The 12,357-nt window shown below is 38.1% G+C and overlaps 3 protein-coding genes across 7 annotated transcripts; 1 reads left to right on the forward strand and 2 right to left on the reverse strand.

The window, feature by feature from the left end:
- The first annotated feature begins 529 nt into the window (after window positions 1–529).
- On the forward strand, window positions 530–4,049 carry LOC140784342 (ubiquitin carboxyl-terminal hydrolase 21-like). Of its 2 annotated transcripts, none has more exons than XM_073131687.1 (9): window positions 530–742; window positions 940–1,017; window positions 1,112–1,232; window positions 1,343–1,450; window positions 1,853–2,025; window positions 2,132–2,467; window positions 2,548–2,667; window positions 2,756–3,164; window positions 3,408–4,049. In XM_073131687.1, exons 1-9 carry the CDS (start codon window positions 704–706, stop codon window positions 3,800–3,802), a joined length of 1,779 nt encoding a protein of 592 aa, XP_072987788.1. In that variant the 5' UTR covers window positions 530–703; the 3' UTR covers window positions 3,803–4,049. The 2 variants fall into 2 exon arrangements, with proteins under 2 accessions (XP_072987788.1, XP_072987789.1); XM_073131688.1 differs by having other exon boundaries at window positions 571–742; window positions 1,196–1,232.
- Window positions 2,783–7,421, reverse strand: LOC140784343 (exosome complex exonuclease RRP46 homolog). Of its 4 annotated transcripts, none has more exons than XM_073131690.1 (9): window positions 7,136–7,421; window positions 6,949–7,062; window positions 6,686–6,786; window positions 6,356–6,376; window positions 5,681–5,753; window positions 5,535–5,578; window positions 5,182–5,314; window positions 4,645–4,756; window positions 2,783–3,192 (listed from the first exon to the last, which is right to left on the reverse strand). In XM_073131690.1, exons 1-9 carry the CDS (start codon window positions 7,248–7,250, stop codon window positions 3,135–3,137), a joined length of 771 nt encoding a protein of 256 aa, XP_072987791.1. In that variant the 5' UTR covers window positions 7,251–7,421; the 3' UTR covers window positions 2,783–3,134. The 4 variants fall into 4 exon arrangements, with proteins under 4 accessions (XP_072987791.1, XP_072987790.1, XP_072987793.1 ...); XM_073131689.1 differs by having other exon boundaries at window positions 5,535–5,602; XM_073131692.1 differs by having other exon boundaries at window positions 4,622–4,756; window positions 5,535–5,602.
- A 440-nt stretch (window positions 7,422–7,861) lies between these two features.
- LOC140784868 (uncharacterized) lies at window positions 7,862–9,207 on the reverse strand. Its single transcript, XM_073132462.1, has 2 exons — window positions 9,056–9,207; window positions 7,862–8,667 (listed from the first exon to the last, which is right to left on the reverse strand). The coding sequence occupies exons 1-2, from the start codon at window positions 9,113–9,115 to the stop codon at window positions 8,053–8,055; spliced, it is 675 nt and encodes a 224-aa protein (XP_072988563.1). The 5' UTR covers window positions 9,116–9,207; the 3' UTR covers window positions 7,862–8,052.
- Window positions 9,208–12,357: the final 3,150 nt, after the last annotated feature.

The following is a 12,357-nucleotide window of genomic DNA, read 5'->3' on the forward strand; positions in this document are numbered from 1 at the left end:
ATTTTATTTATTTTATGATTCACACTTACTCTCTAAAGATTTTATAATCTAATCTCTCATTTTTTTAATGATTTTTATTTAAAAGAAAAGAAAAAGGAGGAAGAGGAAAATGAGAAATGATCGTGGCTGCGAAAATGGTGGAGAAGGTAGGTAAGGAAGAGATAGTAAACAAGTATACAAAATAAGAGAGAATAATAAGGGTATTTAGTAATTTAGTCGATGTTAGTTAGTTAAAATAATATTAGAATGTTAAATTAGAATTATAAGAAAAAAAATGAGAGGTTCAGTTAGAAAATTCTTAAATATGAGTGTGAGTCACAAAATAGATAAAATTTAGGATGTGATTTATAAAAATGTATTTTTTTTTAATTATAAGTGAACTAATCCGAGTTGGAGTCGGAATGAGTTATCCGAGTCTAACTGTTTTCATTCGGACGAGTCGTAGTAGAACTCGGAGTTGCGGACCGAGTCGAAAAAACCGCGGGACCAAATTGTCTATATAAAGATGCCAATTTTTTTACTAAAATTTAGAGAAGGCGCGTCTACTCTTTCAAAAGGCCGCGGATTTCCCCCGCCCCACTCCCCACAATTTGCATTTAGAGAAATCGAAAACCCTAACCCTAATTTTTGCCCGATCCCTTCCTCTCTACCACCGCAAAAGCCCCTGCTAAACCCCTACGGAAGCGGAAAACCCTAGCTATTCATGGAGGAAGACCCCCTCCTACCATCGACTTCGCAATCCGTAAGTTTGTTTCCCTTGTTTTTGAGTGAATTCTTGGTACTTTTGTTCTGTTAATTGTACAAGTTATCTCTTTTTCCTCTAATCTTGGATTATTGCATTTCGGTTCTTTTCTTCGGTTTTAGGGTTTTATGATGGTTTATCTAATCAATTCTTCCTATCAAAATTTCTAAGTTTAGCCTTTTTATTGTGGGTTTTAGGGTGATTTTCATCTGGGAAGCGACGAAAGTCGCAGCCTTTGGCAGCCTCCTGCTTCGAGTAAGAAGCGATATCGGGTGGTAAGCATCCCTCGTTCTACATTGCTCTTTTTTTATTTTTTTAACTCGGATTCTCTGTTTTGAAAGATCGATTTCTTCTTCTTTTTTTGGTTAGGGAGCGTCTCTCGAGAATTTAGGGAACACGTGCTTCCTCAATGTGATCCTTCAATGCATCACTCACACGGTTCCACTTGTGCAGAAGCTTCGTTCGTCCAATCACGCTATTCCATGTTCTGGTAGGGGTTATCACTTTTTATTTTGTACCCGTACCTTGATTACTATTCAAATTTGTTCCCTAATTTAATTTATTGTCTTCTGAATGCTTCAGTTTGTTGAAATCATGCAGGTGACGAGGAGTTCTGCACTTTCTGTGCTCTGCGAGATCATGTAAATGAAGCTATTAATAAGTCGGGTTCTGTCCTAATTCCAGAAAGATTTAGAGATAATCTTAGAAGTATCCTTTGATTGCGTGTTACTTTTTATTTACACTCTCATGTCTATAAATTTGATTCATCCTTCTGATTGTTAGTATACACGCTTCTGGTACATCCTCTGGATTGGCAAGATTTAGATAATATTTTCTGCTGAATTATTTACCCTCGGCAAAAGTTGCCCTTTTATCTCTAATTTCTAGATGAATATTTGATTTGTTCTGTAAAGTAGATAGCCTTGTTTAGAAACTATTGCATGTCTCTTGTCCTGTTGGTGAAAATTGTCGACGAAGGTTATGTGTTTCTTTTTAAGTACAACGATATGGAAAGTGGTGAAAAGGATCCATATAACCGAACCTAAATAGTTGGGGATTCATGGGTTGTTGTTAGTATGGAAATTGGAATTCCTTGACAATGTTCACCAGAAATATCGCCTGATTTTGAGCCTGGACAGCAAGAGGATGCTCATGAGTTCCTGCGGTGCTTGTTGAATAGTTTGCATAATTGCTCTCTTGATCCCATCTCCAATAACCAGCTTTTTTATTTGGAACAAGATAGCATTGTCAAGCAGGTCTTTGGAGGCCGTCTAAGAAGTCAGGCAAGTTTTGGTTTGGTTATCTGATTTTTCTACTGATTTCTGACTGGTGTTGGGTTCGTATTTGTTTATCCCTCTGATTCTAATTGATGTGGTCCATTTGATTCAGCTGCGCTGTGTTGAGTGTGGACACTGCTCAGACACTTATGAACCCTTCCTTGACCTCAGCTTGGAGATTGATGACATAGACACTGTTGATGATGCCCTAATGTCGTTTACTAAGGTGGAAAAGATTGATGATCCTGAAACCAAGTTTACCTGTGATGGCTGTCAGTCTCAAGTGTTGATGGAAAAGCAGCTTAAGCTGGATAAAGCACCAGATGTTCTTGCACTTCAGCTCAAGCGATTTAAGAACGATGGTGTGTCAATTTATAAGATATATAAGCCTGTGGAATATCCATCGGAGCTGGATTTGAAGCCATTTCTCAGCTCCCCACATGAGGAGGTTAGCGTCCATGCTATCCCCAAACTACTGGGTTTTTGTCATGCAAACATGTTCTAATGTTTCATATCTTCTCCTGGCAGGTGCCATTAAATTATGATCTCTATGGAGTTGTAGAGCACCGTGGCTCATTTAATTTTGGCCATTATGTTTGTGTCATCCGCTCCTCCGCTACAGAATGGCACCAACTGAATGATCGCCAGGCATGCCTCCCAGATACTAAGTTATTTTATTTTCTGTACAAGCTTGTTATGCATCCTTATGATTCTAATTATATCATGCCTATTTCAGGTGGCCTCGATATCCAAGAACAATGCATTAAATCAGCAAGCATATATTCTTTTCTATATTAAGCGGGGTTTGACTCCATGGTTCTCGAGTTTACTAGATTTAAAGGAGTTATCATCTTCTCCAACATCTGTGCTGGAGCGTACGGATAGAGAACCTTCTACATCTTTTGGTGAGGGTGAGGGCAGTTGTAGTACAGAAACACCGGAGAAAGATGAATGCAGCCCGTGCACTAGCACCAGTGTCCCAGCTGAGGCTGAGAGATGCCATGTTGCAGCTTATTCAAGAGTAACGGATGCCCCTCAGGATAAAGATGCTGATAAAATTGATGCGGGCAAACCTCTAAAACAGCCTGCTGGGGAATCTGTTTCTGATCAACTCGTCACCGTGGTGTTCCAATCTGAGCAACTAGGTAAGGATTTCTCTTCCATGATAAGCCACTGCATGGAGGCATCCAATTAAGGACAGGGTAGGCATATTAGATTTCCATGTTGAAAAGCTTTCCTCTACAAGGCTGAATTTTCTTATACATATATATACACATATATGAGTGAAGTTTGTTATACTAACTATGGTACGATAACCTACTCTTTATTATTTCTGCATCTTTTGTTATTAATCATATTGTTGATGCCTTTGTTCAACAAATCTGCAGAAGATGAGGAGGATAATTTGATTCCACAAGTCCAAGGGAGACCAGAAGGTAGTGTGGGAAGGCCTGCTCCTCCCGCTATTAACCTGGATAAGGCCTTGAAAAGGTTGCTAAGAAGTGTCCATGGTTCACGAAGAAGACGGATCCTAGATTGCCTAGCCAAGCAAGACGAGGAGCAATGCAGGCGAAGTCTAAATTCAAGGTGCAACCCAAATGGTAAGAGAAGGCGACAAATAGATTGCCTCTGCCCCAACACTGATCATTGTGCTCCATCGATGCAAGGTGCAGCACAGCCTGCAAATGCAAGCACATCTTGCCTAACCCTCAGCCCTCGCTCTCTAATGTTTTCAGATGACTCAGAACCAGATTTTGAGTTTGGCTCCAAAATGACCAACTAATCTATCTTTCCATATGGTTTAATTGACAAGCAGTGATCTTCGCCTTGATATTAGATCACGTGAGATATATATATATATATACATTTTTTTTTCAGCTGTCACTGCAAGCTATTCTGTAGATATATATATATATATATATATATCGATTTTGTGGTTTGTGAACCAGAGGTGGAATTATTATGTGAGGTTGTTTTTAAGCTGAAACAGTGACGACTGATGAATACAAATTCTTGATATGCTAGCTTGATGACTGCTATCATTTCTCTTTTCGTTTTTTAGCAGGAAAGTCAACATCCGAAGACTCTACTTGATACAAATTTAAAGTGTGGTAGTCTCTCAAACATAACTCATTTTCTTATGGATGGGACATATTAGATAAAAAGTACTTGTACTAATACCTGGGAATACATATTATGTCTGTTCCTTCTGCCCAGTTTTTCAGATGGATCAAGTGTTTAGATAAAGGAAAAGTCATTAGTGCATAAAAGGTTACATGAGATTTCAACGGGGTCAACATATAAATATGAAGCTTTAAGTCGAGGATTATCCTGGTTATTGTCATCACCCTTTAATGTAAACTAACAAGCTGTTGAGCAGTGCACAAGTCATCAGGTTTTGGCAATCTTCTGTTAAACATGTGTGGAAAAAGGCAATAAAGCAGAAAAGCTTTCTTTGTGCCTTTGAAACTAACACACAATGATCAAATATTTTGTGGGAGTGAATCATTCTAGAATTTCCTGCTACAGAAAACTAGATATTGCTTTATAGGCATAAAACTTGTAAGTAATCCAAGCTAATGCTAATGCTAATGCAATTGACCTGAAGCAGAACATTTTGCTTACGTAGCTCTTGAAATGTCCTCAGGGACTTGCTTCTGCAAACTTTTCCGAAGGAATTCTGAGATTGCAGCAGATGCTGCACAGCCACGTTCAAGGCAGTTGAAATAGCCATGCTCTGATGCAAGGAAGAGAACCAATTTTGCACTTAGGCTACATTTTGTTATCAGGTATAAAACTAAACCTTTGTAATCCTATTAACCAATTCATAACTAATACATATAATTAGACACATGGACATTAATCATATGGTTGGCTAACTTCATATACTAGGAATGTATCCATAGGGAAAAAGAATCTTACATGGATTGCTCAGCAATAGCCGAAGACAATAATAGTGCTACCAGTTACACAATTTATTAAAATAAAAATAATATCCAAATCAAAGTACCAGTACTTGAAGTGCTCTGAAAGAGGGAAGTAAACATATAATTAACAAAAAGAACGGATTTCTAATATCCTTATAGGACAAATCTTATTAGAATATTAACAGTTATGATCCCATGGTTATTAGACAAATTTTATCCTCTGAAATGGCTATACCTGGCATTGCTCCATATGTGACAGAAGTTATGATCCCATGCTCTAAAGGTTCATCATCCTTCGGAGATTGTCCTTTTGGAAGGACTGAAAGAGGTGAATTTGGAAACACCAAATATGCAAAGGCCTGCATTTTCTGTTAAGAAAAGAAGTCCAATTTTATCATCAATTCCATGCTATCACTGGACATCAGGCTGTTGGTTGTAGACATGCAACTAATAAGTAGGCATGGCGACTGCATATCCATACACAAAATAACTGGAAGAGATTTTTGGTGAAGCATTAAAGTGAAAATGCTGAAGCAAAAGTTCCATCTGTAACTAAGTAGTATGTTAATGCCGAGATAATCAGATTACCTGCTCTTCTACCTTTGTAGCATCTAAAATCACAGATCCAGTCTCTGTTAAACCACAACAGATTGCAACTGCGCAAGTCAATTCCATACAGGTTATCAGCCAGATAATGCAAGTCAAACACAAAGTGAACTCATAGATCAGCTTACCAGCAAGATATTTTAAGGGAATACCAGCATCGACCAGTGCAGCACAGGATGCATTTATGGCACAGGGGAGAAGCTAGAAAATCTTGTAAAGGATCTTTCATAATTAAAACAAATACTTGATGCAATTATGCAACAGAGTGCTTGACATCTATACCATATGATAGCTATGTGTGAAGACAAACACGGAAATCTTCCATGAACAGAGCATTATCAATAGTAGTCATGAAATGTATTACTTCCAATAGGGTCCTTCCTTAAAAAGAATTTTCATCTAAAAGGAGCAGCAATGGTGTGCTGCCACCACAACGTCCTTTTAATGTATTCTAACCTGGAAGCTACATTAAAAGGATAGAGATGTTAAGTTAGAGGTAATCTTCAAGAACTTTATGCTGGTAGAGCACTGGACATGCACAGAAAAGTTGGGAGTGAAGAAGCCAAACAGCAAAGTGGCTCACCTATATGCAATGGCTGGTCAATTCTATCAGCCTACATAGACAATAAAAGAGGTCGCCCATATATGATCCAAGTAGGATAATGGCAATACATATTCAATGGTGAAGTCAATGTTTCAAATGACGAAATGGTTAAGCATTAACATCTACTTACTCTACTGGGAATATACGCGAGAAATCAAGAGTATAAGACAACACAATAATGTGAGGCCTGAAAAGATACAGAACCATCATCACCGACTACCTGCATAAAAGAGAAATAATCATCAGTAATGAAACAATAATTTAGATGCACAATTTTTTTTCCATATTGTCAACATGAAAAGAAGTAAAAGTATCACATAGACCAAGTGTGCGTCCCGCTAAGCAGTAGAAGCGTAAACTTCATATGCTAAATATATAGGACAAACCATAAAAGAAATATATTGACAACTGGATAAAGGCACATGCTTTGCAAAGTTCTCTTCGTAAGGGAATCCATTTGTAACAACAGTTGAGTAAAATAAGCGAAGATAATTGAAGTTTCTGAATATGTACAGCCAGATAAGCTTACCTGAAGTATGACAGAGGTTATTGTATTTGGATTTATAGTTAAAAGGCAAATGCTTTGCAGAGTTCTCTTCAGGATCATTTCATACTCCTTTTCTTGCTGTCCTAGAAATATTCAAGAGCTGAAATGAGGATTTGGAAGCACTTAAGTAATATATATAGCAGCAATAATCCTTTGAACAACGGCAGCAGAATCTGAAATAGATAGAAAGGAAACAGTCCACAACTAAAATCGCAAAGAAAAAAAATTAAAATTAAAACAAATACCGATTTGGCCAGTCTTGGGTTTCCAGATAACCTCGATCGAGGCTTTCTCGGGGTTCTCTCCCTTCCTTGTTCCAGATTTTGGGCCATAAACAGCCGCCAACACGATCGTGTCACCTAAAGTGAGAAGAACACTAAGAACCCTAGAGATGACGTTAAAGGAAGAGATTTGGGGATCGCCGGATACAACCTTGCGACCAACGAGCAGAGCCGTGAGCACGGTGAAGTATACTGCGAGAGCAAGCAAGCGGCCTCAGTTGATTTGGAGTTCGCCCGTCCGCCCGATCCAACTCCATCGCTCCCATCGCCAACACTTCGATCAGAGAGACTGAGATCGGCAGCTCTAAAACCCTAAACCCCCCGAGAGAGATCCTTTGCGTCGGGATCTGTGAGAGACGAATCCGAGATATCTCGTCGCGGCGTCAGCTATTACAATTTTAGTTCGTTTATATTTACTAAGTAAGTGCAAGATAACTGAACAAAATGATATTATAGTTTTCGAGACAAAACTAATAATATTTGATTATTATTCTATTAATTTATCTCAAACTTAAATTATACCATTTCAGTATATCATATTATATTTTATAACATAAAACGTAACACCATATATTTAGTTTTTAACTAAACTTTTAATATACCGATACTTTACATAAAAAAAATTTGAAAATAAAAAATAAGTAGCTAAAATCGTTAGTTGTATATCTATATCTTTAGATGTATTATTTTTAGTATCATAGAGAAGAAACTCGATGCACCCTAAGGATCTTAGGTCAATATGTGATTATATGCTTATAAAAATAAAGGATCTAAAATTGAATTTTAATGCAGGTAAGCACTTCATATATATAGTACAAGAACCTCTTTTTGTATGTACTCAAGAGCCAGATAAAATTTCAAGGACGACATGGAGATCTTCAGAAAAATTACATGATAGTTATACATTTACATTTTCCATCTGCTGCCTGGCGCAAAGAGGCAGATAAGGGGCAAAATGTTTATTGAACATAAACAGTTTTGGTAGTCAAGATTTCTGCAACAGAAAAGGAGAGTTCTGACTATTTGATGATCACATATCTGAAACCAAAAGTCCAAACCATGCCAGGATCAGATGGTTTGATCATTCTCACAAGAATTAGATACGGCCATCCTTCTCCTTGCATCTGCTTTCCATCTTCTTTTACAGGCTGGGCGTCGATGCCCCACAAGATTGGAATCAGCTTCTAGTGGCGATTTAAATAGCGGAACAGGCATTAACGATGAGTCTGTTGGCTTTTTGGATTCATATGCTTTTCTTGCATCCTTCTTCCATTTCCGGCCACAGTACAGTCGCACCTCAAATGAAGCGTGAAACCTACTAGGATTAATCTGAATTGTTGTCCCGGTAGATTCACATACACTTTGGATCAACATGTGTTGGCTTGACAAACATGATTTTGCTGTGCCTGCTTCAAGACACTGCTTCTTCACCCTATATCTACGTTGTCGGTCTCTGTTCTTCTGGCGGGCCTCAAATGAAACAGAAAGCCCAGTAGGATTGATCTCCGTAGTAGTTGCTTGAGCTTCACATGCACTTTGCACCAACATAGGTGGGTTTAACAAAGTAGGCTTCCTCAGATCTGCTTCGAGACGCTTCTTTTCCCTGTATCTACGTTGTCGTTCTCTGTTCTTAATGCGACGGACCATAATGTCATCAGTCATATCTGGTAAGTCATAACTCATCTGAATAAAAGATACAGGAAGGTCATTCACAAGTATTTAGAAGTACAGATGGTCAAGTTAACATTGATTCCATGAGTGATGACACTGCCCCTAAGAAGAATCTCAAAGGAGAATGATCTTTTCCTTTCGAAATAAGTGAAGCACATTATAGGTATTAAATGCCATCTTTGATTCAATACATATGAAGTGATGAGTATACGTCCAAAGTAAATTTCATAAGCATCAACAGTTATAGATTATGAAAGAGTAATCCTCAAGCTACTTATGAAAATAAGTTAAGAGTAAACATTGATTGACTCCCAAGATTGATGAGTATATGTTTCTATAAAATGAAGCATAAATGAAGAGTCATGCTTTCCTTTTGAAATGAATAAGGATCAAAGCTAACCTTTGGTTCATCGTACAAGTGAAATGCAGCAGGATCGACATTTGTGTTTCCTGTAGTCATCTCGCCTCGAGGATATTTGATATGTTAGGTCAAATTAAATGCCTCGAGTAGCACTGGAGCACTCCTTCGTCTCCGCTAATAAAAGAAGTTCATCAGACAGGACCTTTTGTATTTTAGAATAAGGACATTATTGATACAGAATAAGAGACACTGGGAGCTCAGAAAAAGCACACGGATCCGGTCAGTAATATCACAATCATATGATGTAAATTATCTAAAAAGATGAGTGTATTCTGCATACGGAACTATATAACATATGAATCTGCTCATATAAAACAACACAAAGTTCTACAAACAATTTTATGACCAGTTCATCTTTTGTTGTCACGTATACCTGGAGAAGCTAAATTGCATCTAGTAGGAACTTCTCTTAAATCATTTTCGTGATGTTCATGCTTCCATTACATGTCTGATCCACCGAAAAATTTATTAGTACACCTTGAATCATAGAAACAAAAACTTGATGCGGATTTCAATCATCAAAGTCCGACAACATTTGACAAATATGGTAAGATCAAACACCCAATCACACAGGGATAATAACTTATGAAGCAAACATCCCTTGCTTATTCTCTGAATAAGGTAGTTTCATCCAACTGGCGCGGAGTATTCTGAAGCATAAACAAAAAAAAAAAATTGAGAAGAGAAGGAAGAACAAGAATAGAAGAAAAAAAAAAGGATCCCATGAGCCTTCAGCTTCATGGTTAATTGGTTCTATAGATAAAGATACATTTCTTTGCCATCAACCCTAAATCTCTCAAACGAAGGATAAAATGCCTCAACTTTCAGCCAATCTTTTAAAGAAAAAACAAACGCAATATAGATGAATCACCATTGCAGCATTCATATAATATCATGCATCCGGATGGTAGAGGGGATTACCTACTTTAATGTATTGTGCCAAGAAAAACACCACTTAATCACAGACTAGGGCTCTGGGGTTTGAACACGAAAGGATGAAGAAACGAATAACACAATAAAAACCGATCGCAGGGTTTAGCAATCGAATAAATAAATCACAAATCTAGGAGTATTTATAGATTATTATACCTTCTCCTTCTCAAGAAAGATCAGAGGAAAAATGAGGATTTGGTTAGAGACATCAAATGTATAGAAATTAGAAAGAGCGAGAGAGCGAGAGAGCGTCCGCGAAAGGTGGCAGCGTTCGAGACGAGGTTAATAGAAGATCTATTAGGCCGATAATTACGAGTTACGAGGCAACTATATTATATCTTAATGGGCCAGCTAGATCCCCAGCCCAATTTGGCCCAATAAGACGTGAGCATGAATTCTTCCACTGCAGCATGAGATGATAAAATGGACATACATGCATACATATATACAATACATATATAGACTGCTATGCTAATATAGCATCACCTAAGATACTTCCATATACAACTCTACTAGGTATAGATACCTTGTCCATACTAAAGACTCCATGAGACCCATAGCCACGAGCCATGGGTCCATGAGCTCATATAGTTCAAGCTTCCATCCTGTGAGGCCTCTCTCACCTCTGACATCTTTTGCTTAATTGTGAGCCATCTTTTACCTCCGGCATCAGTATGGAGTTCTTCATTTGTTTGGCATCTTATGGTCGGAGAACATTCTCTGTTTCTTACTCTCCTGCAATTCTACAACTAAAACTTCACTTGAACAGTGAAACAATAAAATAATAAAAAGTTGATTTTGGTATCAATCTTTCTCTTTCAACTTTATTATACACCCTTATTGAGTATATTCTGTAGTGAGTGGGTTTTTTTTTACTTCTTTATTATCTAGAAGAAAGATTATTTTTTATGGTATTAAACTTTGAAATTTAGTTGGTAGTTCATGAGGTAAGTACAGTAATTCTTGGGGAATAATTTGACAATGTTAGATCTGAAAACTTACTGAAGGTAAGGGACCCCTCAAATAGGAAGAGAGAGAGAGAGAGAGAGAGAGAGAGAGAGAGAGAGAGAGAGAGAGAACCGCAACTTGTTCTTGACCAACTAAACAATCAGCAGAGTCCCTCTTCTTCTTCCTCCATTTCCCCTGTTGTTATTCTTCTTCCCCGACAACCCCACCAACCCAACTCTTAAAATGCTCTCTTTTCTTCTGTTCCAATCTTCCATCTGCGAGGACAATGCTCGCCTCCAAATCCAAGTAAGTATCTCTGCTCAATTAGTCTTAGCTGAGCTGCTAACATGTCAAATGACTCAGCTCCAAGTTGACATTTTTGGAGGTTCTCTAAGAACTTAGGTCGCAGATTTGCTTCTGGGTTTAGTTCATTCGATCCTTCTGATTCGTTTTGTTGAGAAAAACAACTTGACCTTTCTGGGTATCTCACATTTCTCCAAAAAAATTCGACTTTTCATATTCATGGTGACTTGATTTGGTCATAAAAGCAATTTTTCCAAAAAAATTGATCTGGTTGTGGAAATGTTGAGTTATCTAAAATGTACTGAAAACTTTGCTGCTGGAATGGCAGAAGAAGCTGGAGAGCATCCAAAACAACCAAGCTGTCAATGCAACCGAACTCCGTTCATCCAATCAAGAACTCAACAGGGTGAAGCATGAACTGGCAAAGGCGATTGAAGCATGAAAACTGTCGAAAGATTGGAAACAGATGCCAAGAACTCTAAGGATGAATGGCATTCAAAAGAGCTCGATTATGTTGCTTCCATCAAAAGATCAGAAGAAGAAATTGCTGCCATCAATCTTGAAATGGATAAGGTAGTGGAGTCTGTCAGAGGCACCGAGAGTGAAATGCAAGCTGCAAAGGAAGACAAAGTCCAATTGCAGAACAAACTGATGCAAGTTGAGACTAATGTAACAGAAGCCAGCAAACCTACAGAAGAATCAAAGACCGAGGTTTTGCGGTTGAAGGAACGGTTGTTGGATAAAGAGAATGAGCTGCAGAATATAACTCAGGAGAATGACGACCTGCGGATCAGTGAACTCCCTGCATAACTGCATTGCTTGCAGAAGCCACTGCCAAGAAGGCTGATGGACGGCACACTTACAGACAGAGAAAAAGAGTGTGATATACTGCAAAAACCGGTTTATTGTCTTCTGGAGAATGGCCATGAGGGTGAACTAGGGAAACCTACCTCAGAAGTGCTAGAAGAGAAGCTCGACAAATGCCACAATGATGACAAGCATCCAGAGAACGGGAAAATAAATGCGAAAGAAATTAAAAAAGACGACACACCAATGGTGGAATCTAAGTTGTGGGAGAGTAGCAGGATGATAGAATA

The sequence above is a fragment of the Typha latifolia genome, chromosome 3 (assembly GCF_019914945.1).
Source record: "Typha latifolia isolate L0001 chromosome 3, TyphaL0001v2, whole genome shotgun sequence".
Taxonomy (NCBI): Eukaryota; Viridiplantae; Streptophyta; class Magnoliopsida; order Poales; family Typhaceae; genus Typha; species Typha latifolia.

Excerpts from the sequence above, each read along its gene's own strand:
- LOC140784342 (XM_073131687.1), top strand. The coding sequence starts at position 704 with ATGGAGGAAGACCCCCTCCTACCATCGACTTCGCAATCC. Across the intron at positions 1,451-1,852 it reads ATTTAGAGATAATCTTAGAA|AAATATCGCCTGATTTTGAG; the intron begins GTATCCTTTGAT and ends AATGTTCACCAG. Across the intron at positions 2,668-2,755 it reads ACCAACTGAATGATCGCCAG|GTGGCCTCGATATCCAAGAA; the intron begins GCATGCCTCCCA and ends TGCCTATTTCAG.
- LOC140784868 (XM_073132462.1), bottom strand. The coding sequence starts at position 9,115 with ATGACTACAGGAAACACAAATGTCGATCCTGCTGCATTTCACTTGTAC. Across the intron at positions 8,668-9,055 it reads ACTTGTACGATGAACCAAAG|ATGAGTTATGACTTACCAGA; the intron begins GTTAGCTTTGAT and ends TCTTTTATTCAG.
- LOC140784343 (XM_073131689.1), bottom strand. The coding sequence starts at position 7,250 with ATGGGAGCGATGGAGTTGGATCGGGCGGACGGGCGAACTCCAAATCAA. Across the intron at positions 7,063-7,135 it reads CTCTGCTCGTTGGTCGCAAG|GTGACACGATCGTGTTGGCG; the intron begins GTTGTATCCGGC and ends TTCTCACTTTAG. Across the intron at positions 5,754-6,355 it reads TAGTCGGTGATGATGGTTCT|CTTCTCCCCTGTGCCATAAA; the intron begins GTATCTTTTCAG and ends AAGATTTTCTAG.